Source organism: Stomoxys calcitrans, chromosome 2 (assembly GCF_963082655.1).
Source record: "Stomoxys calcitrans chromosome 2, idStoCalc2.1, whole genome shotgun sequence".
NCBI lineage: Eukaryota > Metazoa > Arthropoda > Insecta > Diptera > Muscidae > Stomoxys > Stomoxys calcitrans.
The window spans coordinates 95877544-95902931 of NC_081553.1; the positions used below are offsets into that span (position 1 = coordinate 95877544).

At 39.2% G+C, this 25388-nt stretch overlaps 2 protein-coding genes across 7 annotated transcripts in view; both read right to left on the reverse strand.

Moving 5' to 3' along the window:
* The window catches only part of LOC106095789 (oxysterol-binding protein-related protein 8), a 115002-nt gene extending 100962 nt beyond the window's left edge, over window positions 1-14040 (reverse strand). For 2 of the 6 annotated variants that reach the window (XM_013263143.2, XM_013263142.2), the window contains exons 1-2: window positions 13906-14040; window positions 12195-13793 (exon numbers count right to left, since the gene is read on the reverse strand). In XM_013263143.2, the coding sequence (XP_013118597.2) occupies window positions 12195-12585 (391 nt within the window). In that variant the 5' untranslated portion in view covers window positions 12586-13793; window positions 13906-14040. The remainder of the gene's footprint in view (window positions 1-12194; window positions 13794-13905) is intronic. The other 4 variants (XM_013263144.2, XM_013263146.2, XM_013263148.2 and 1 more) reach the window with 4 other exon arrangements.
* A 4317-nt stretch (window positions 14041-18357) lies between these two features.
* On the reverse strand, window positions 18358-23747 carry LOC106095771 (thioredoxin domain-containing protein 9). Its single transcript, XM_013263095.2, has 3 exons — window positions 23639-23747; window positions 22844-23223; window positions 18358-18915 (listed from the first exon to the last, which is right to left on the reverse strand). The coding sequence occupies exons 2-3, from the start codon at window positions 23018-23020 to the stop codon at window positions 18442-18444; spliced, it is 651 nt and encodes a 216-aa protein (XP_013118549.1). The 5' UTR covers window positions 23021-23223; window positions 23639-23747; the 3' UTR covers window positions 18358-18441.
* Window positions 23748-25388: the final 1641 nt, after the last annotated feature.

The following is a 25388-nucleotide window of genomic DNA, read 5'->3' on the forward strand; positions in this document are numbered from 1 at the left end:
TTCTCTAAACCGTTGCGCTAGGAGCGTTTTCTTTCTTTCTTATCTTATTCAACACTATCTTAAAACGTAAGCATTACTGTAGCACCACTGTGTCCTCAAAAACCTAACCAACCATATAATTAATACCATGACCGAGATAAAGGATATCTCATCCTTCCTGCCATAGTGGAGAGTATGACTAGTGTATTTACCAAGACCGGTATAAGTGGTGGGGCCAATTACACACAATGTCAACATTATCACATTTTGCTTACATTGTAATAGCGTTTAATGACACAACTTAAACGCTTTTGTTTTACTACAAACACAAGGTCCTACGACCACTATCTCTGCAATCTATTGCCTTCGAATTGGAGGAGAAGACCTAATATATCACTTTAGCTTCCAAAACATCAAATATTGTTATGGTTAATTTTGTATTTGAGAAACATAAACCAAATCTCTTGACAATATTGACAATTCCTCCTAGCTTCGAGTACCCCCATTGTTATTCATGCATACTACAGTAGTTGTGTAGTAGTTATGTCCTTATTCCCTTTCCACAATTACTTTGTTGTACTAAAACAAGAGAATAAAAATTCGTGTGTTTTGTTTTTGTCTATCATTTTATCATTACTCTTCGAAGCATTTTAATTAAACCATTATTGTTGTTAAACGATGCTGTCATAAATAATAATGTAATCACAACTCTTAAACCATCGGGGAGCTTTATAGCCAGCCCATAGTTCACAAGGTCTGCGCATAAAGGAATCAACTGCCTTCAACCGAAAACAAATAAAACAAAGAAAATTCCTTCCTTCATGACTCACACCAAAAAAAATTAGCGTTCGCCGCCCAGAATGTCAATGTTGGTAAATGCCCCCAGAATAATGAATAATAAAAAGCAATCAAAGGATAAATTAGGATCGTCCGAAATTGAAGTATAACTCGATAGTGAATCAAGCATACTGTCGGATTTCCTATATAAGTACAAGATCGACATTGCCACCTTACCGGAAATCCGATAAATTTAAAAGAGGTGACACATCAACACTGAAAGGACACGCGTTGTATTATAGCTATCATTATATTGTACAAGGACGTTTATTTGGGATTAGTCGGAGACTAAAACATATGAATTTCCAGAATTTCTGCGGTGGAAGAGAGGCTGGACACAATTCGTACAAAAGCCTTATCGGTGGTCATGCTCCAACAGAAGACTAGAACGATCATCATCATGTAAGACGTACGATCGAACGGAGAAGCGAACATCAATTCGGATCGCTTACTAAAGGTTCGCACCCGTCTAAGCGTAGCGAGAAACGTGCGGTCTGATATTGGGTGGAAGCTGAATGTCAAAAACCTGGAAAAGCAACAAACGACAACGGCTTACTCCACTCGACTGGCCCAAACTAATATGGCATAGCATTGCAAGCCACGAAGTATGGCTTGTGTACTAAAACCCCGCTCCGTGGAACCCACTGAAATCAAGAATGCGGCATACATAGCAATCCTTAAGTCTGTTACAACGTTTCAAGAGTAAAAGAGAGACTAAACGTTTTATCAGCTGAAGAAAGAGTATAGGATAGTTGTTGTTATTGTAGCAGTGTGTTGCACACTGAGGCGGCAGCCCTTGCCGATGAAGGACTCTATCGGGTCAATCCGGTACGTACAACAGGCTGCCATGGGATTGAGAATAGGATAGTAGTGAGGTTGTGCAAATCGAGATGTTCAAGAGTTAGAAAGAAGTCCAGAAGTTTTACCAATGAATTCAACATCCTAACCAACGGCTAACTCGGTTGAAGAACAAGATGACAACAGGAGCTCATGGGTTACCAGCTAAACTATTTAAGGCCAGAGGCTACACACTGATAATGAGTATGCTTCGTCTCCTCTGCGCAATCGTGCTAGAAGAACGCATGATTTGAACCTGAGCATTCTAAGTCGCGTATACTACAAAGGAGACCAGGTCGGTGTGTGCCAACCGATGAGGAATAAATATCCATGACATTGCAATAGTTCTATAGACATCCGCCCTTTCTATGGGTTCCGTCAAACACAATGTAGCCGCTCCTCCACCTATCTGAGAGCGTCCTGCTGATTTTATCATTAACTTCCGCATTATCGGGTTCATCAGGTGGCGGATATCTGAACGAAAAATAAGCAGCCCCGACTACGAGCGGCAAAGTCGGAGGACATGATACAAACAGAAATTAATACCCTACAACGTCTTGGCGACATGACGAACGGATGCCGCCAGTTGTCTAAGTATCCACCCATAGCGGTACTCTACAGATAGATGTAGCCTGGGGAGTAATTCCCCCGTGGAATCCCCAATCAAGTGGAACTAGACCCCAGCGCGTACACTGGAATATGATTTTGATAACGGATTTTGATACGGACTGACAGCTATGGTAATTTCAGGCTAATGCCACCGGTACCTCGTAAGCATTAAGTTGGTAATGTAGGTTCAGTTGATACGATATCCAGATTAATGCCCAACCTGGCTCTGAACGCAAGTACTCATAAGAACTTGCGCCAACCCTCGCGAGGACCTCACTGCATGCAAACGCATCCTCGAGGTCAACATGAAGGGCAACTACATTTTCGAACACAGATAACGGTTCTAAGTTGGGACCCAATCAAACTGGAGACACCAATCGACACAACAACAGAGGAGATGGAATCGATCTTTGGAAGAAAATGGAAAGTACACCCACCGATCACCAGTTAATTCTCCACTAACCTCGAGGCCCAGTGTCGAGAAGGAAAAGGAAGTAAGAAGTATGGCGTAGGAGTGTACCCCAACGGAGAATAACGCAGAGGCATGCGAGTACAGCAATAGTTCTCCTAGACGAGAGATCATCTTGAAGATTCAACTCTCGGAAGAAGCGCTTTAAAAGGGCCAGGTGCAACTGGCCGTTGGAAAGCAGAAAAATGTATGCAGGGATGTCCAAAATGGTTTGTCAGAGATAGAGAAACTCTTCGATATTATAGAAAACTACCGCAGAAATTGGAAAACCGTGGAGAAGCAGAAACAGCTATGCAAGTCAAAAACAGCAGAGACTCTCGCGCCATCGAATGACATGTCGACGCTTTGACGGTGCAAAATAAGATGAGCGCACCGAGTTCAGTCGATGAAAACTCCAGCAAGAATAAGAAGGACAAAGCTGTAGAAATGAGACCACCAGCTAAAACGGCCGAAAGGAGGGGAAGCCCGACAAAGAGACAAAGACACTGAAGAGGAGCCCGCGGCGACAACCGCGAGCTCGAAAACCTGGGCAGCGACCTGAGGCCGTGATAATAAAGCCAAAAGAAGGGCACAACTACACTGAAGTGCATAGCGAGCTTAGGCGAAACGCGAAATCGAAGGAAGCCAAAGTCACCATCCGCTCTGTCCACAAGACGAAAATGGGCGCTATTCTCTTCCCGATGGGCAGAAGTGGGAATAATGAGGTGTCCCGCGAGTCCCTCAAGGGCACTCTTAAGGAGGCTGGAGTCGTGCCGGACCTAAAACCAAAGACGACGATAGAGATCCGCGACCTGAATTCGCTCTCCACCGCCGAAGAGATCACTGATGCAATAATCAAGGTAACGGGAACAACAGCTGAAGCAGTGACTAAGCAACTAACTGCGATCAATTCCTGAGAGCAGAAAAGCGCCTTCGTCTTCCTACCTGCTAGCTGCGTCAAAAGTTGCTAAAGACCATCAGACTCCTGATTGGAATGACGAACTGTCAGCTGAAAAATCGGGATTAGATAAACAGTGCTTTGGAGCAGGACATCTACAGTGGAAATGCAAGAGACCCAAAATAAAGAAATGGGACTATGCATTAAATGCGACATGAGTGGACACAAGTTGAAGGAGTGACTTACCCTCCTACATGTTTTATATGCTCACACAGCTGAAAATGCCCGATAGATCACCTTCCTGGCTCAAGAAGATGTAAAAGAGGCACACAGCAGAACAACGTGCTGCTATAAGCAAACAATATGGAGGAAATCAAGGGTCCTGGCTTGAAGGCCCCACGAATACAGCTGCTATTTGGATTCCAGGCCGCAATGGCATCTCACCAGTAAGCAGCGGAAATGGAAACGGATTCACGTGGGTGCAGCTAGATCACTCCTAGTGACAGTATCGACGCCTTCCAGGGAAAACTTGATGAGTTAGAAGACAATGCGAAGATTATACGAGAGGTAGAATGGGGCATGCCAACAACCAATTCCAGAGGAAGTCGAGTACTAGACATGGCCGCAAGAACTGGTTTACTCGTTGTAAACAGCAAAACACCCAGGTTTGCGCTTTCTGTAAATGGAACATTCTCTCCTCCCAAGAAGACAAGTGCCGCTATAGGCAACTTGTATCTCCTGATGGAAAGAACTACTTCTGTCTTCCACGGATTTGCACCCAGACCACTTTCGGTAACCCACTTCGCTGTTGCACGCAGAGCATTCTAAAGTATATCTCTTAGAGTGCTGGGAAACTTTCCCCTAACCGCAATTGCAACGTCATCAGCATACGAGACCACTTTTACACCTTTTTCTTCCAGAGACAATAATATATTATTAATGGCTACATTCCAAAGTAGAGGAGACAGTACACCTGCTTGAGGTGTTCCTCTTCTGACCCATTTTTTATAGATCTACAGATCCCAAGCCTGCCGTAATACATCTTTTAGTAAGAAAGTTATTAATAAACTTTCTTACGATAGAGTTAATGCCTAGAAACTCTAACTCCTTCATGATTGATGTCGTAGCTCAGATATTCACATTACTCATTTTTCTTTCTTATTAAAGAACACTGCTTTATTTCGTTACACCCTAATACAAAGTCATTATAAGACGTTTCTGTGTTACATATGGTGAGCATTTCTTCGGCATTGACATGGCAGGCAATATAAAAAATAATAATTAACGAATTAATCTACATTTTCTGGTATTCTTTCCGTCTTTAATTTCCTTTCATCAAAATTAATTAATCACTCGCATGTGTGTGTGTGTTTTTGTCATTGAAAGGCTCAAGTACGACTAATTAAATTAATCGCTTTTGGAACTTACTCTCTTACTTATGCATGAGCATACATGGTAAAAGCAAAACACATGTAAATCGCCCCTGTATTTTGGAAATTTTGCCAAAATCCTTAACAAAAGAGATTTTTCGACTAAGGTTTAAAGAAAATAAGTAAAAGCGTGCTAAGTTCGGCCGGGCCGAATCTTTTATATTCTCCACCATGGATCGCATTTGTCAAGTTTTTTTTAATGTAGCTCGAGAATGAATGAGCTACATCAAGTTATTGACCGATATGGACTATACTTGTCATGGCTATTTGAAGTCATAGAAAAATTCCACCTCCAAAATTTCAGGCAAATCGATTAAAAATTTCGTCCTCCAGTGGTGTCAAATTGGGAGATCGGGAGAGTTTCAAATTGGGAGATCGGTTATCAAGGTTATCAGGTTAGGTTATCAACCGATTTAGACCATGCTTGGCACAGTTGTCGGAAGTCATGCTAAAACGATGTATGCTAAATTTCAACCAAATTGGAAAAGAAGTCTAATTGGGAGATCGGTTTATATGGCGGCTATATCAGGTTATGGACTGATTTAGACCATACTTGTTATTGGAAGTCATTCCTCAACGTTATGAGCAAAATTTAGGCGACATCGAATAAGAATTGGGACCTCTAGAAGCTCAGGAAGTCAAGACCCAAGATCGGTGTATATGGCAGCTATATCAGGTTATGAACCGATTTGAACCATACTTAGCACAGTTGTTGGAAGTGATACCACAACACCACGTGCAAAATCTCAGCCAAATCGGATATATGGCGCCCTCTAGGTGCTCAAGAAGTCAAGACTCAAGGTCGGTTTATATGGCAGTTATATCAGGTTATCAAGCGATTAAGACAATACTTGGCACAATTGTTGGAAGTGATACCAAAACACCACGGGCAAAATTTCAGCCAAATCGGATATGAATTGCACCCTCTAGATGCTCAGGAAGTCAAGACCCAAGGTCGGTTTAAATGGCAGCTATATCAAAACAAATACCGAATTTACCCATTTACAATCTCACCTGACCTAAACTAATAAGAAGTATTTGTGCAAAATTTCAAGCGCCTAGCTTTACTCCTTCGAAAGTTTGCGTGCTTTCGACAGATGGACGGACGGACGGACAGATGGACGGACGGACGGTCAGATGGACGGACGGACGGTCAGATGGACGGACGGTCAGATGGACGGACGGACAGACAAACGGAAGGAAAGATGGACCAACATGGCTAGATCGACTTAAAATGTCATGATGATCATAATATATATACTTTATGAGGCCTTAGATCATATTTCTAGGTGTTACAAACGGAATGACGAAATTAGTATACCTCCCATCCTATGGTGGAGGGTATAAAAATACTCTAAAGAAGATACAAATTATAATGATGTCATATTTGGCTGGATAAAATTGTATATACCATACCATACAAGTATCCTACAAAGAAAAGCAGATACGGCCTTTAGTAAGTAGCGAAGAGACCCAGTAGATGCTTACATCAAATGTGATTAGATCTCAAGTTGTGTGCCCAAACAAAATCAAGTGTTTAAAAAGAAAATGGGAAAGATCGCTCTTGATTTCCAAAAGATTTCCTTGCAAGGTCTTATATGACCAGTGTAAGGAAATATGCCCCTGAAAAGAAATGTGGTCACCATGACCACATTCTTTAAAACTCCTAGCGTCTCATTATCCCCTTAGGTCATTGCAAGATACATTCTTAACATTCAAGCAGCTGCCTATGCAGATTATGAAGAAAGCAATGGTTTTGAGTAAAGCCTTTCCTTTGTTACTTCCCTTCTATTCATGATTAATACCAGAAAAATAGGACAATGTGCTTTTGCTGGATGGCTGGTTGGCGTCCTATTTGTTATTTATGCTATTGCTTGCTTGCAATTCATTCACAATCATGAATTGTTCATACATTTATGTAACATTTTTGCAGTATATAAGTATTTTGTTTCTGTTATTCCTTTGTTTTTGCTCATTTATCACTCACAGCCAGGATAAAATGTCATGCTGTCACCAGCACTACCATCATCAACATCATAGTCATCGCGTAAATAATGTATATATGTGTGTATATATGTACATTGGTACACTCATTTGCCAACCAACTCTTATATATATGTACTCGTGTGTGTGTAGCATTCCTTTGGGAGTGTATTTAAAACGTAAAATAAATGCATGGCACCCAATTAAAAGGCGCCATGAAATACATTCACACATGTAAGGACTTAATTTGGCACCAATTCATTGCGAACAAAAAAAATAGAAAATTAAGCAGACTACTATGGTTAATCCGAACATATGGAGACATTTTATAAGTATAGGAATATTATTTGGTAAATGAGTTATGTATGTTAGATAGTACGACCGGGTACTACTCATCCATAGAACCCTTGAATGTATGAAAGAAGAGTTTCCTTTGAGCTAATGGAATAAAGCAAAAAGATGTCAATATCCAGGATCGGTTTATATGGGAGCTATATCAGTTTATGAACAGATTTGGACCACACTTGGCACAGTTGTTGATGGTCAAACCAAAACACTTCTTGCAAAATTTAAGCCAAATCGGGTAATAAGTGCGCCCTCTAGCGGCTCAAGTCAAGATCCGAGATCGGTTTATATGGGAGCTATATCAGGTTATGACCCTATTCGGATTGCCAGGAAACTTTGGCCAGCTGATGACCGGAAGGGGACGATAAGAAGCCTTGATAAGAAGTCACTGTGTACGATTACAAGAGTCATAATCGGACACTGTGCTATAGGCCATAAGGTCCCGCGTCCAGGATCGGTTTATACTGCAGCTATATCAGAATATCAACCGATTTGGACCACACTTGCCAGTTGTTGATAGTCAAACCAAAACACGTGGAGCAAAATTTCAGCCAAATCGGATAATAATTGCGCCTTATAGCGGCTCAAGAAGTCAAGATCCGAGATTGGTTTATATGGGAGCTATATCAGGTTATGACCCTATTCGGATTGCCAGGACACTTTGGTCAGCTGTTGACCGGAAGAGGAAGATAAGAAGCCTTGATAAGAAGTCACTGTGACTTGATAAGAAGACAGTGACTTGATAAGAAGTCACTGTCACTGTGTAGAAGAGTCATAACCGGACACTGTGCTATAGGCCATAAGGTAGCGCGTCCCACACAACGATACTGTGGAGGATGTCTTGATGAGGAGGAGACGACCGAGCGCCTGCTCTGCTCATACCCGGATGTACAGGGGCATATGCTCTCCACCCTAGGCAGGCAGTTCTTCTCCGATCTCGGCGGTGAGATCTTCAACACACTGTTGTGCATGCGCAGACGCGGACCATCAAGCTTTACACAGGATAGCTGTGAGCACCGTATAGGCTGGAACAATGAGGTTCGATCTGTTTGGTGTTCAGTGCGGTCACGAGATGCTTAGCTGCGATCTACCGGGCTCGTCCACAGGTTACGGATAGTGGAATGCTCCAGACGGTGTAGCTGCAACGGCAGTCGCGGACAATCAGCGGTATTGAGCGGAGAGTCTCAGTGAGAGGCCGAGCGGCACGGCTCTTGCACAAACACTGAGTGCCTATGATGCTCGGTATGACAAGGCGGGTTATTGGCGCCTTTAAATAACCAATGGCCAACCTGTTCCGGCGGCGATCGATCCTTTGGACTGGAACGAGCTTGCTCACCTGCAGGAGCTTCACCAGGATCGCCACCTCCACATGAAAATGTGGTTACAACACTAACAAGAGTGAATCCCATGGCAGCCGGTTGTACATACCGGATTGACCCGACGAGTTTCTTCATGGACAAGGCTTAACGCCTCATAGGGCATATGGCCGCACGCATGGGAGTCCCACACAAGGATACTGTGGAGGATGTATTGATGAGGAGGAGACGATCGAGCACCTGCTAGGCTCATACCCGGGTGTACAGGGGCATAGGCTTTACACCCTAGGGAGGCAGTTCTTCTCCGATCTCGGCGAACTTTTATTTATTTTTATTTGATTCGGTGAGGGACGCGATGAGATCTTTAACACACTGTCATGCATGCGCACAGGCGGACCACCAATGCTTGCACTTGGCGATTGGGAACTTGAGTGAGTGTGGGCTTACGCTGCGGAAAAGCATTTGCTTGGTGGCAAAATGGATAAACTCTTGCTCCCTATTCTTTTCCTACATTTTTTGCATTTTCATATCTCGTCATCTCTCTGTCTTCCCATCGGGACAGAGCGGGGGCAGCATATTTCGACACCATAAATTTTTACCAATTCATCCTTTTCTCTTGTCTTGTTAAGGTGTCTTATTTACTAGGTTGTCACAATGGGCCTAACAGGCCTCCGAGTGAACTCACCTTTTGGGGGAACTACCCATTCAACCTAAACCTAATCTGGCACTGTTTAAACACTACTCATTTTTTTCGGCCGCCCTGGTAACCGAATTATTGGATTGCTCAAATTGTTGATGTATTATAGACGGCGCAAAGATGCCGACCTCCAACTATACCATACCAATCGTCCATTATTATACCCTCCACCATAGAATGGGGTATAATAACTTTCTTATTCCTTTTCTTACATCTCGAAACACTGGTCTATGATCCCATAAAGAATAATTATTTTTGTTTGTTTCTCTTTCGAGACGAGCTCAATGATCGGAGATTTACTTTGCAAATGGAAAAGGAAAGCCAGAGATTAAAACACACACCATCCACTAAGGGACGCGTTTCTTCTTTGGTTAGAAGACTTTTCAACCATATTAGGCGTGATGGCTTCAAGGGCCGTGACTTGGTATGTTGTATTTGAATCGTATTAAAACGCGAACACGCCTCTATGATGCAATTACCACATTAACCACGCTCGACAACCCTGTCTACTAGCTGTACTTTTTGTAGTGACAGACTTTTTTTTGCGACAATGACACTACATCCGTGGTACACATTATTCTGTGCATTTGTTGGAATTTGATGACTTCGAATGCTAGACAGCGGCAACGGCTATCGTTGTTGCTCTGTGTTCGGTCGGGTTCTGCTGAATTTTTTCATTTTCTTGACGATCATGATGGACATTTTAAGTCATTTTAGCCATATCCGTCCGCCTGTTTAAGATACACGAACTTCTGGCCGGTCTGTGGTAAGTTATACAGCACCAGTTTGGTCTCGTCAGCTTTGTGACACGCAGTGGAATAATATTCATATCTGCTAAAATGCCGCCCCCCAACTGTAACGGGCTGTCTCCCCAGGACTATCTCCATCAGGAGAAAAATATCCTTCCAGTACGAAGACATAACTACATGCTGTCAAACAAAACCTTTTGGGCTGTTATCGCAGAGACCATCCAAATCTTCATCTAATGGATAGATATCCACCGCCCAGAGGCCTTAAGGTATATCTACATAATCTAGAGCGTGAGGTTCAGCGCTGCAAGAGAGAACCTCTAGATCAAGCGGCATATCAAGCAGGTCTAGACAACATTCATACAAACACGGTAGCAGATGCGGTAAATGGCTGCCGGGTGAATGTAGTCCTTGGAGAACGACCGACTCCCATTGCACCTGAAAAAATTGACCTCCCCCGGCAAACCAGAGTAGTTCTGGCTCAATTACGTTCCGGCAGAGGCAGCCGCCTCAACTACTACAGAACAAGGATTGGTGCCGACGTGCAAGATGTATGCCCCGATTGTAAACAGGGACCACACGATACACGTCACCTGTTAGCTGCCTAGCCAGACCCACTCGACTCAGACCCAGATCCCTGTGGACGCACCCAATCTTAATCAAGCAGACGGAAGATAGAACACAACAAACTGCTACAACGACAACAACAAGTAAAGCTAGACGGTCAAAATTTCGCACAAATACTTCTTATTAGTGTAGATAGCTTTCGATTGTAAATGGGTCAAATCGGTCCATGTTTATATAAACCGATCTGCCTATCATATAGTTGAGCCTCTAAAGGACGATTCAATCTATTGTTTTATTTGACTTTCAACAACCGTGATGTTCTGTCGCGAGTCGCGACTTTCAACAATAGTGCGAAATATAGTCAAAATCAATCTATCTGATATAACCCTACCTCTTAGCTTGATTTCTTGAGCCTCTAGAAGGAGCATTTATTACCCGATTTGGCTGATATATGATGCAAATCGGTCCATAAACTTACATATATACCGATCTTCCGACTTAAGGTAACTGATTTAACAAAATTTACCAATTTTGTGTAACAGTAGTTAGAAACCAGGTTGTTGTTTTTGTTGCAGCAGTGTGTTGTACACTGAGACGGCAACTCTTGCCGATGAAGGAGTCCATCGGGTCAATCCGGTATATACAAAGGGCTGCCATGGGATCGATCCACGTTTTTTGTGTAGCCCCCACCAAAGCTACCGCCCAATTTTAGGTATTTCAGGGATTTTAGCCATATTTTCGATCTGATTTGCCTCAAATTGTGACTTTTGGGATCTCAGTAGATCGAAATCCAACTTGTCCTATATCGGCCAACGCTTTGGTATCTGCCTGACCGAAATTAATGCCTAGAAATTTGCTAGTTTCAATAGACAATTACTTAATTTGAAATCTCTAAACAGTTTTTAGAGATCAAATAACATTCTCAAACTCAAAACTATAACCGGAACCGGAAATTTCTGAAGGGTTAACATCAAAACAAGATAATTTGAATATACACCTGTACATGAGTGGATATATGATATGTGCTTATGAGAATAAAACAAAAATAAGAAAATAAATAGAACAGAAACAAGACACCATGAAAACATGGTTAAGCAATTAGCAGTTACATTGACAAAAGAAAAGCAAAACGAAAAAATCAAAAACATAAGAACTAAATAAACAAACAAATCTGAAAATGTACGTTTTTCTCTTTGTAAATTAACAGAAGAGGAAAGAACAAAAAACAACAGCTCGAAAACACACACAGACGAACACTGCAAAATATACAATATGTATCCAGTTAATTCCACACAAAAAAAAACAAAATAAAGGGTAGGATGGGAGATTATGGAAAGCTTTGTGAAAAGTGGGAAGTTGGGGAAATTGAAGGGTAGGGAGGAGGAGGAGGTGGGCTTTAAATGTAGAAAAGAAAACCAAAGTATTAAATTTCAGACACTCTCATTCATTCGTATACAATACTCATTGTGTGGCACATGAATTTTCACACTTGAACTTACCTCCGGATTGACGTAGACCAGCGCTATTTGGTGGTGTGACACTGGAACTCATGGCAATCGTTGATGAAGATGTTTGCTGTTGCTGCTGCTGTGGCTGCGATTGCTGATGATGATATTGTTGTTGTTGTTGCTGCTGCTGTTGTTGCTGATGTGTGGATGGCCCCATATTTAATGAAGCCGAACTTTGACCCAAATGTCCAGCAGAAGTTGGAACACTGCTCGATTGTTGTGATTGTGTTTGAGATTGAGCCATGGGGGTGGGCGAATCACTGCCGCCGCCACCACCACTCGATGACACATGGCCATGATAACTGCCAATGCGTATGGGGGTACTAGTTCCACTTGCCATTAGGTTAGTGTTTGAACCCGTCTTGGAGGAGCTCTGGGCCATGGATTAATAGGTACAAAACGTGTGTTGTTTAAATGTAGAAAAAGTTCACTTTACGGGCTTAGTTAAATTCTTGACTATTTTCCCCTACAAATTAGAGCTAATCATAGGCTATTCGTTTTTTATTTTTCTTTAATTTGCTCAGAACTTGGCTGGGTTTTAACAATGCGGCTGCTATGCTCTGCCTGCCTTTCTTCTTTCTCTATTGATTTATTTTCACAAGCACAAAATATATTCGTTGTATAGATAGATTGGCAATGATGACGATGACGATGATGATGGCGATGGTGGTTTGTTTTTCATTTGCTGGGAGCCCGTTTTTCTTCTCGCATTATATTGTAATGTACATACATGTGGCCATGGAGGGTAGATAATGTGCACTATGTACGTACAAATGTTTTCAATCGATTTGTTAAGAAGTTAAGGTTTTTGGTTTGGTTTTGCCACTTATATGCTTACAATTTCAATAATTGTTCTAATTAGAATTCTTCCTCAATTAGGAATAGGAAAAGCACAATGCAATGAAGATTCATTATTCCACAAATCACTCATTGCATGTCATCATTGTTGTTTGATTGGGCAGCAGCACAACAGTAGGCAGACTTGGTGTTTGGACTTCGTCATCAAAAATGCTTTATTTTTTACAACCACCAATGTATAGTTTTCTGCTATATATTTTTTTTTTTTGGATTTTTTCTTGCTCTCTGAATGCTTCGATATACCGCGTTGTATGATGGTAGGCAAACACTTTTTAGAAGACAGCTAACGTAACACGTATCCAACGAACGACTGACGACTGCACAACAAATGTTCATAGATGTTTTTTTCTTCTCACGAAATGAAATTTGTGCTCCAAACTTGTTCCGACTGTCGAAAGTTAACTGCTGGCTTGCGTGCGCATGGAAGCATGAGCAGTCACAGCACCAGCAGCAGCCGCAGCATGGAGAAACAGTCGCAGTGTGTGACAACAAAACACAGAAAACAAGTTCATTCGGGTATGGTTGGTTTATGAGCTCATCAGGTCTCTGAACAACCAACAACAACGTCAACGTCTACTGTTTGGCGGCCTCCACAATGCGCTCCCATTTGTTCGCATGCCACAAGATAAAAACGACAACAACAACACATTCAAAGTTCATACACAACCAAGACGCCAAAACAGCTCTAGTAGCAAGCACTTGCAAAATTTGCGAGTCCCGGCGTTGTACACTCTATATGGTAGGTTCCAGAGAACGGGAAAAGGGGAACATTGTATTAGAATTTTCCCAAACAGTCTAGACAGAAGTTATAGTTACATAGCTTTGAAACTTGTATTAAACTCACCTATTGTCTAATTGTAATGGGTGATGTTATTTATCAATGCAAAATTTATCACACACATGTTAACAATATGTTTAACAACAACAATTTGTACACTTATATTATTTTCTAGTAATCAATCATTAAAAGAAACAACAAAAACAAGGCTGTTTTTAGCACAATTAGATATACTGAAGGGATTTGGGGGTGGTGGGCAAAGACCGTGCGTACAAAACAGCTGTGCTCTAAAGTGAATAATTAGTGCAAGCCGTAATGTATGTTTTCATTATGACAGTTACAAGGTACATCAATTAAAGGTAAGGCCAGTTGTAAACAAAGTACATTTGCTGTGCTTTATTTTGGTCCTATCCGGTGAATTATGCGATAACATATAATAATAACCAATTAATCGTGTTTTGCATTATGTACTACTAGAAAAAAACGTAGCAATTAATAGTTCGTCTTCATACACGGGAACGACCTTGCTCTCTAAAGAAAGCCTGCCAAAATAGCTGCTTTCAAATGCGAGTAAATAAATAGCCAAAAAAAACAAAAATTAAAAAGTAAAAAGGTGGAAATGCCTCCGGAGTTGGAGGCTCAGGCCCGAGAACGTACACAGGTCTTTTACGACTATGCTCCCCCCGCTCTTAACTAGGATAGGTAAGGTTGAAAAATGTGTGAAGAATTATAGTGCTTTTTTAGGCAAGTGACCATGGCGAAACTATTAAAGGTGGTCTCATTTGTATAACAACCACAAATCATATGGTGTCATTCTGAACGTTCAAAACACTGATATCGAATTATGATTCACTAATAGAAGGTTAGGCCACTTGCGAAATCATAAAGTGGATAGGTCCCATGAACATCATTTAGAATGTCAAATCTGTCGATTGAAAATGTCATCATATAGGAGAAAACGTAAACAAAGAATGAATGTAAAAAGAGAACAAGTTGACATCCTCAATGCCAGGATTCACTGAATAAGGTTAAGCCAAGCGATCAGCCGATATACTTTTTTTTAATATTTGGCAGTACTTGGCATTGAGGATGTCAACTTGTTCTCTTTTTACATTCATTCTTTGTTTACGTTTTCTCCTATATGATGACATTTTCAATCGTCAGATTTGACATCCTTAATGATGTTTATGGGGCCTATCCACTTTGTGTTTTGCATGTGACCTAACCTTCTATTAGTGAATCCTGCCTCAATGCCAAGTAATGCCAAAAACTAAAAGAATTGATGTTGGCAGAAATTTTGTACGACGGCTTCTTCCATGACCTCCAACATACATGTTCAATATGGTCTGAATCGATATATAGTTTGATACAGCTCCCATATAAACCGATCTACCGATTTTGCTTCTTGAGACCCTACAAGGCGCAATTCTTAACCGAATACACTGAAATATGACACAATGACTTCTACATTCAATTCATTTATGGCACGGATCAGACTATAACTTGATGTAGCTCCAATAGCACAACAGTTCTTTTTCATTATTCTTTGTTTGCCTAAAAAGAAATACCGCGCACAGAATTCAACAAATGCTATTCATGGTGAAGGTTACATAAAATTCGGCCCGGCCGAACTTGTTTCTTTTTTTTGTTTTAAATTAATTCTGATATTTTAACCCTGTGAAATGACCAGTGTTTTAACCGAAATGGTCGATTCAAATTTATTGGTCCCTAGGTATGTCATGCCCGGTCATTAGTCCTGCCGGGTACACACAAACCTTAACAACGCACTTATGTTTTATTTTCAAGGGTACTAAGCTACTTCTTATTGTTGAAGCCCTTCAGTTATTACAATTCGAGGTGGTTTTCTAAGCTTTCAGATGTTGGGTGTTGGTTGGTGTCAGTCAGTAGGGTGCATTTGGTCTTAGCCAAATTCGATGTGGAGTTAGCGATTCTCGTCAAGTTCCAATAAGCAAGCTCTTTCCGGTCCATAGTACCGCTCGACACGAAAACATGATGGCTATAGATTTAGATTTAGGGGCTCAAGAAGTCAAGATGTCAGATCGGCAGCTATATTAGGTTATATACCGATACTAGTTGTTGGAAGTCATAACAAAACATCTCATGCAAAATTTCAGCCAAATCGGCTCAGAATCGCGCCAGGTTATGAACTGATTTGAACCATACTTAGCACAGATAAAAAAAATATTTCTTAATTTTTAATATCGTTTTCTCATGAAATATATCGCTTTTCTAAGCTGTTGCATTGTTCTTCTGTCCTATATAGACGATGGAATTGCTTCTAAAAAAAGAGCAAAAAAATTATTAAAATTTTTCATCATTAAAATTTTGCATTATTTACATTTGGCAAATATTTGCGCACTTACCTGCTTGTATGTCACTTTCATTTGAAATTAGAACACAGACTGAAAAAATTGTCAAACTGCAGCCAAAGCAAAAAAAAAATCAACTTCTCTGCGCACATACATCGGTTTAAAAAACTCCCTCACGATGCGTGTACAAAAAGCGCCAAAAACAACGAATGCGTACTTATGAAAAAAAACGAACTGTCCTCAACATAGAGACATCTATACCGGTATTTTTGGCAGTTTATTCTGCGAAAAGAAAAATACGCCAAAGCAACCTCGCAACATATACGTTACCCTAGTACCCTAGTATACTGAATTTTGCGATCATGGGTCTTGATTACTTCAGCTTTTAGAGCTGAAATTTTGCATGAGATGTTTTGTTATGACTTCCAACAACTGTGCTGAGTATGGTTTAAATCGGTTGATAACCTGATATAGCTGCCATATAAACCGATCATGGGTCTTGATTTCTTCAGCTGTTAGAGGGCGCAATTCTTATCCGATTTGGCTATAATTTTTCACGTGGTGTTTTGGTATCACTTCCAACAACTGTGCTAAGCATGATTCAAATCGGCTCATAACCTGGTATAGCTGCCATATAAACCTTGACTTCTTGAGCCGCTAGAGGGCGCAATTCTCATCCGATTTGGTTGACATTTTGCATGAGGTGTTTTGTTATGTTTTCCAACAACTGTGCTTAGTGTGGCGCAAATCGGTACATAATCTGATATAGCTGCTGATCTGACATCTTGACGTCTTGAGCCTCTAGAGGGCGATTTGCAGAAATTTTGTACAACGGCTTCTTCCATGACCTTCAACATACATGTTCAATATGGTCTGAATCGATCTATAGCTTGATGCAGCTTCCATATAAACCGGTCTCCCAATTTTGCTCCGTGAGCCCCTACAAGGCGCAATTCTTATCCAAATGGAATGGAATGTTACACAATGACTTCTACAATGTTCAGCATTCAATTCATTTATGATCCGAATAGGACTATAACTTGATACAGCTCCAATACCATAACTGTTCTTATTCATTATTCTGTGTTTGCCTAAAAAGAGATACTGCGCAAGGAGCTCGACAAATGCTATCCATGGTGAAGGGTATATAAGTTACGGCCCGACCGAACTTAGCACGCTCTTACTTGCTAAATATAAAACAACAATTTGTATACTGTTTTAAACATAAAAATTGTTCATGCATTTGTTGTTTTTATTTTAATTAAAAAAAATATGATTAAATTTAAAATTATAAAAATAAATTATTTAATTAATATTATTAATAATTATGAAAACACGAGACACATTTGTTTTGTTTGCTGTGATTGTAGTAGTTGTTGCTACTTGCAGTTTTCCTATAATTGTTCAAAAAGTTAAAAGTTCATTTGTGAATGATAAATGCTCATAATATTACCATACTATAAAAATAGGAATTACTTTTTGTTTTGTTTTTCTCATATTACTATTCAAAAATATTAATCGCTTATTTGTGAGAATGAGTGTAGTTGGCTTACGAATTAAGTATGTTTTTCTTTTTCTTTTGTTTTTTTTTTTTGTTTGTATTAAAAAAATACTAGAATCTACAAATATGCATTGTCTTTTTTTTGTTAGTTATATTATTAAAACCTAGAAAAGATCGATTGTTTTTTGTTTGTTTTTTTTTAAAGAATTTTGTGCTACTTTCCTAAAAAAGAAGAAAAGAAAAATTTAATTTCTGCAAGATCGAATAATACACAAAGATGAGAATGTTTGTATTTGAAACAAGAAACAAAAAAAGACAAAAAACACAGAATCATTTAAAACTAAGTTTAAAAAAGGGGGCAGGTTAAAAAAGAAATACTTTTTGAGCAAAGTTAAAACCAAAACTATTAAAGAAAATATAGAATGTTTGGTTAGGAAACGAAATCATATGTTTTTGGATGTTAGGTAGGTTATACATGTACCAATCAATAACAATTTATGTATGTTTTGCATTTTGTAAACATAAATTTGGGTTAATACATTTTGATATTAAGCAGTACTATAGTTAAAGGAGTCGGGAGTTTAAATGTTTTTTCCAAAAACATTTAGAACAAACTCCCTTTGCTTAGAACTCAAGCTCAAATTAAAGACACTTGTGAACTGCAAATAAGGCAGACCATATACTAAATATTTTAAATATTTTTCCTTTTTTTTCAAAACCAAAAACAAACAAAAAAAATTAAAATTTGCACTATTAACGGCGGCCAGGTTGTTAATCATCGAAATCAATGTCCGAGTCATCTGAGTCGTAACCCCCTCTTATTGCTTTCTTTGGACGATTTATATATGCCTTCTTTTTGACATCGGGAGGTGTCATCAAATCACCCTTGTAATCGATTGCCCCCGACTGGGCTATTCTCCATTCCAGCATGTCTGTGGAGAAATCATCACAATTGCCCAAATCGGTGAAGCCAACAATAAAGTCTTTTGTTTTGCTATCCTTTATCAGGGCAATGGTGGGTATGACTTTGATGCGTAGACGTTGTGTTAGAAAAGGAGATTTTTCTGCATTCACTTTGCAGAATTTCGCCTCGATATGTTTACCTGCCAATATTTTCAAATGCATATCGACTATGCGACAGCGTTCCGTTGAATCACGATAGAAATGACAAACAATGTTGGGGGATTTCTTTGATACTTCAAAAAATTCCTTTTCATCAGCAAGTTCTGTGTACACGCCATGGCCCTGAAAAAGAAAACGAAAATCAGTTGAAAATATAAAACAAAAAAACAGAAATATTTAAAAAAAAAATCTGAAAACAAAATTTTTAAAAAATGTTAACTCAAATAAAACTTAAACTAAGAGGTTGTTGTTGTTGTCGTAGCAGTGTGTTAAACACTGAGGAGGCAGCCCTTGCCGATGAAGAAATCCATCGGGTCAATCCGGTACGTACAACCGGCTGCCATGGGATTTAAACTAAGAGGTCGATTATAAGAGCTGGCAAAATATCGATAGCACTATCGATATTTAATTTGTTGACTGAATATTGATTAATATTTCTTCAAAATTAAACAAAAATAAGTGATGCGACACTAAATGTATCCTTCAAGAAGTATTGCGCCTAAAAGGGAGCAGTTTTCATCCGATTAGACTAACTTTTTGTACAATGATTTCTCTCGTGACTTCCAACTGACTTTTTTAATCTTAGTTTTATTTGGTCTGTGCATTGATATTGCTTCTATATAAATCGATTTCCTGATTTTTTATTTTCGTTTGAAATATAGGAGATGGGAAAAGAACGGCAGTATCGATACTATTGATATTATTAAAACTATCGAAAATATCGAATGTTGCGATTATCGACAGTTTGCCAGTTCTATCGATTATGGATGATTGCACAACTATTGTTGCGTTGCCAGGAGACAAAACTATGGAAAAAATTACTTAAAATTTGGATTTTTTTGCAGTCTCATTCAATATTTGTGTTTTGAACGCTTAAACTAAATAAATTTCGTATGCATTTCATTGCAGAAATGGAAATTTCTATAACAAATTTTTGCGTTGGCAACTCAACTGAAGTTGGGTTGCAATCCATAATCGACCTATAAATTTTCTCCGATGGCAGAATTTCAAAGGAATTTAGATGAAATTTTTCCTAAAGACGAAATTTCAAAGGAATTGTATCTAAAGACAACATTTCAAAGACATTTTCTCGAAAGACAAAATCCTAAAGTAATCTAATATATATAAAGTAAAAAGGCGTTAAGTTCGGCCGGGCTGAACTTTATATACCCACCACCTAGGGTATATATGTAATCCACCTTTCTTTAAAATCCGGCAAAAAATGCATATTCTATGCCCTATAACAGCTATATCGAAATAAGTTCCTGTTTGGACCAAATACTAATAAGTACAAGTCATTGTTCAATTGTGTATAACAAAATATTAGTCTTTTTAGTAGCTATATCTAAAAATAAATCGATCTGAACCATATACGACACGGATGTCGAAAAGCCTAACATAAGTCACTGTGGCAAATTTGAGCGAAATCGGATTATAAATCTGCCTTGTATGGGGCCAAAACTTTAAAGTGAGAGATCGGTCCAAATCTGAACCGATCTGGGCCAAATTGAAGAAGGATGTCGACTGGCCTAACACAACTCACTGCCCGAAATTTCAGCGAAATCGGACAAAAAATTGCGCTTTTATGGGCCCAAATCCTTAAATCGAGAGATGGGTCTATATGGCAGCTATGTGCAAATCTTGATCAATTTAGGCAAAATTGCAGAAATATATCGAGGGTCTCAACATAACTCACTTTCCCAAATTTCGGCTACATCGGACCATTAATGCGTATTTTATGGTTCCAAAACATTAAATCAAGAGGTCGGTCTATATGGCAGCTGTGTTAAAATCTGTACCGATCTGGGCCAAATTGAAGTAGGATGTCGAAGGGCCTAACACAAGTTACTGTCCCAAATTTCGGCGCCATCGGACAATAAATGCGTCTTTTATGGGCCCAAAACCATTATCAAGAGATCGGTCTATATAGCAGCTATATCCAAATCTAGACCGATCTGTGCCATATTGCAAAAGTATGTCGAAGGGCCTAACACAACTCACTGTCCTAATTTTAAGCAAAATCGGACAATAAATGTGGCTTTTATGGGCGTAGGACCCAAAATCGGCGGATCGTTCTATATGGCAGCTATATCCAAATCTGGACCGATCTGAGCAAAATTTAAGAAAGATGTCGAAGGGCCTAACACAACTCACGGTCCCAAATTTCAGCAAAATCGGATAATAAATGTGGCTTTAATAGGCCTAAGACCCTAAATCGGCGGATTGGTCTATATGGGGGCTGTATGAAGATATAATCCGATAACCTGCTTATGGACAAAAAAAAAAAAGAATCAGTGCAAAGTTTCAGCTCAATAACTCTGTTTTTAAAGACTGTAGCGTGATTTCAACAGACAGACGGACGGACATGGCTAGATCGTCTTAGATATTTACGCTGATCAAGAATATATATACTTTATAGGGTCGGAAAGTAATATTTCGATGTTTTGCAAACGGAATGACAAAATGAATATACCCCCATCCTTCGGTGGTGGGTATAAAAATGAATTTGTGTTTGTTCGTTTGTCGGTTTGTTTGTTCCGTATAGACTCAAAAACGGTTGAACCGATTATCTTGAAATTTTCACAAATTGATGGCATACAATATAGAGCCATGTGTTTTGGGGAGCCCCATCCCAAAATACCCCCTGTTATATAAAAGCTATTTGGAGTGGAAATTGATTGATTTTCGGGAAATTTATATTAATTTTCGGGCAAAGACCCTGGGGTCCACCCCACCCTCAAACACAACTTATTTACCGATCATGTCATTATGGGAATCATATGAAATGTTTCTGAAAGTAGAGCATGAATGGCCAAGTGACCACCCCCGAAATACCCCCTAAACCGGAAATATTTACCAATACGTTAATATAGGACTCAAAAGTAGGGCATTTGGGAGTGGAGTAAAAATTTTGTTTTCCGACTCAATGATAAGGGACCTTTTTTTATAGCGGAACGCCTCTTTGGGAAGAATTTTGTACATGACCATGAATGGCATGGTACCTCGCAAATGTCGCCAGTATTTAGAGGAGATAACCAACGCTTTAAATTTTGTCAGATGTTCTCGCCGGGATTCGAACGCAGACGTTCAGCATCATAGGCGGATATATGCTACAATGGCACGAATTCGATATCCACATTCAGGGCAAAGTGACCCACACTAAAAAGATATTAGAGAGTTAACGAAGGCGCAGCGGAGTGGGCCTGGTTCGGCTAGTTTTCTATAAAGACAAAATTTCAAAATTTTCTCAAAAGGCAAAATTTTATTTCGAAAGACAAATTTCAAAAAAAAAAATTTCTCCTTGGCGAAAGATTTATTCGACAACTGAAGAGAAGCCAATTGTTGTTATTGTTGTAACAGTGTTTTGTGTTGTTCTATATTACATCTGTTTGGTTCTACTGAAAATCTAGATCCAGGAACTCTGTGACTAAGGTGAGTTGTGTCCAGAGGAATCTGGGTTTGAATTGAGTGGGTCTGGTGGTGCAGTGGTCTTAGGTTACAATCGGGACACACACACTGCACACGTTATCTTCAATCCTTGGTCTGTAGAAGCTGAGGCGAATGCATCTTCCGGATCGTAATTGAGCCGGAACTACTCTGGATTGCCGTGGGAAGATAACTGTCTGATATCTCCTATGACAGTTGGTAAGTGCAATCGTTACGCCATTGACTATCATAATCTGCTATTAGGTCCCCATCTTCCTTAAACTTAAATCAGACGGCACGCATTACTATACTATGCACGAAACCCCTGCTGTTCCCTATTTGTATTTACATAGGCAAAGTTTGCAAATGTTGAGCCAGCAGTTTTGAACAAACAATTATTATATTTAAAACCAATTCAGCTGGTTCAACAGGAGTGACCAAAGTGAATTAAATAAAACTAAGTTTGCCATGTATTGTCTTGAAAATAGCATATATAACGAAATAAATATGCAAGCCAGTTAAATATAATTACAACCTACAGAGTACCATATGAGTCACATTGTATGGATTATGATTCACTTAACGTAAAACTAGAGCCTTTCTATAGATATCCTTGAGTACTTACATTTTGCAGCCATTCCTGTTTCTTTTGGTTTAATTCTTTCATTTCTCGTATGCGTTGTTCTCGAATAACCTTCAAGTCATCGGTATCTAAGTTATCCAAACGATCCAATTGATCGTCCAATTGCTTTTCAATAACTGAAGCAACAGCAGCCAATTGATTTTCCAAAATGTTGGCCATAATGTTCAACGATACTATTGATGATGATGATGACGACGATAAGTGAGAGTAGTGGCGGTGGTGAGTCAAATATCAATCACTGGGTTAAGCTGTTGTGTCTGCCAGAACGACGTTCCTCCACTTAATTGTTCGTTTCAATGTGAACACGCAGAATATTAAAGTGTAGACGTCGTAGCCGTAAGTTAGTGCGTGGGTTCAAATGACTGTAAGACGGACGTCAGGCAAGAAAATGTCATGTTCAACAGACAGCATAGACAAAAAAACGCCCCAACAATGTAAACAGTGGAGTCAGTCATTATTAAATAACCCGGTTTTTAATTAGCACCACCACAAGCAGCAACAGCATAATGATGGTCATATATTAAGAGAAAGAGACGAAGACCAACCCAACGTTTACCACCCGGTAAATAACATTTACATGCGTGTTGTTGTTGTCGTTGTTGTTAAAATAGATTCGTCAGCCAAAAACGTTGTGTTGTACGATAGAAGGTGGATTTTCGCAAATGCAGGTGTTAATGTTTTTCATTCAAATTCACAAAAACAAAAGATAGGATATATAAATTGCATGTTATTACACAAGTTGAAGACAAAATGAAGCCAATCGGCAATAAGAATTACCTTGATTCTATAATAATCCTCAGTATTTTCACTTAAAACTTATACCACACATAGAAAAATACAAGACTATGAATGATAACCTCCCTGTGTTAATGGACTTGAGGTAAGGTATCGATAAATTCTGTAATCGGGTACCAGTTGATGTTCGGTTATAAATATCCCTGCTTTTAAATAGTGTAAAACGTATTGCATTGCGTTGACAAAGAAACAAATTGTACACACATACAATACAGGGTGGTATCTGGTTTTGAAATCGGTAAATAGCTTATACGTAGCAATTGCAAAAAAATTTAATAAAAACAACGATATAAAGCCGGGACGCAGCTCTAATGATATTTTCGCTACCAAACATATGTTGACAAATACCAATAATGGGCATAGATAAATTATAAAGAGATCAAGGCGGATTTAAAAAGGTGGTCTCACGCGAACAGCCATTAACAGCTGGCTAGGTTTGGCGGTATTAAGATGACAGATTTTTGTTTGCATTCTCTTTGTTGTTATCTTCTTTTTCGCACATTCCCCGCTCATGTACGCACACGTATACACACACGCACGTAAATGTCTTTGCGTGTTTTTGGCAAAAGTACGATGAGCTTGATGACAAGATGACAGATTGCACCATATGATTTTTGGTTGTTGTACAAATGAGACCACCTTTAATTGTTTCGTCATGTATATTGATAAAGAATATGAACTTCGCACATACACCGGTTGGTGGCGCTTGTGAGCATAAATAAATAAGAATTATATAAGAACATGCCACAAGCAGAATTCTGCTCTCAATGGCATGCAGTTTGAGTCGCTTGCATTTTCTAAATACGCATTATTTCCTTTCCCGTGAAGGAAACAATGGCGTAATGCACGTATATAGGGTATCTTCAGTCTTAGTCTCCAATATGTTTATATTTATTTCTTTTCTTTTTGCTGTAAATTTGTTTTTTTTAATTTTTTTGCGGCAGAGCTGCTTGCTTTGAAGAAAAATAAAATGGTTACCGACACCTATAAGCTTGATATTTACTGTAAAATTTTGAGAGCAAAAATATGTCTGTTATTTTAGTCTTGTTTGTAATGGCTCTTAGAGGTCATAAAAATTAAAAAAACTCAGAAAATAAATAAATACAATACATTCATTGATACACAAAATTATGAATCTCTTAAGGCAACGTAGATTTCGCTGATGATGCGTACCAACCTTAGGGCCATTCTATTGCCTTTCTATAGTATAGAAATATATATGCCATTAATACGAATAAAATAATACCACCGGTATTGACAAAGTACCGTATTTTTCTATCAGTGTAATCTATTTTTGCTGAAATTTTTGTCTTTATGCCCTCGCTATGGCAGTTATAATAATAAATGAACTAATAAGCAATGTATTGATAATCCTTCAGTATGCATAAAAAATAACATTTTAATAGACACATATTTTAGAATAAACAACCCCTTCCAGAGTAGGTCTGGTTCAATTACGAACAGGGAGATGCTGCCACCTCAACTCTTATACGCGCGACCTCGCTGCACTGAAACACCACTCGATATCGCTAATAGTCTGCGACTTTAATTGCAACTACTCCTGAAACGCAGTTGCAGTAAAAAGCCTTTCAGGTCTCGATCGGCCCACGATTTTTTTGGAATATAGAATCGAATTGTACGCCCAAGAATTTAAAAGTTAATTCTGGTGATTGATTTGATTTGTTTATTTGTTTCGCAACGGGTTTTTTTTTCAAATTCAATCACATCGTCT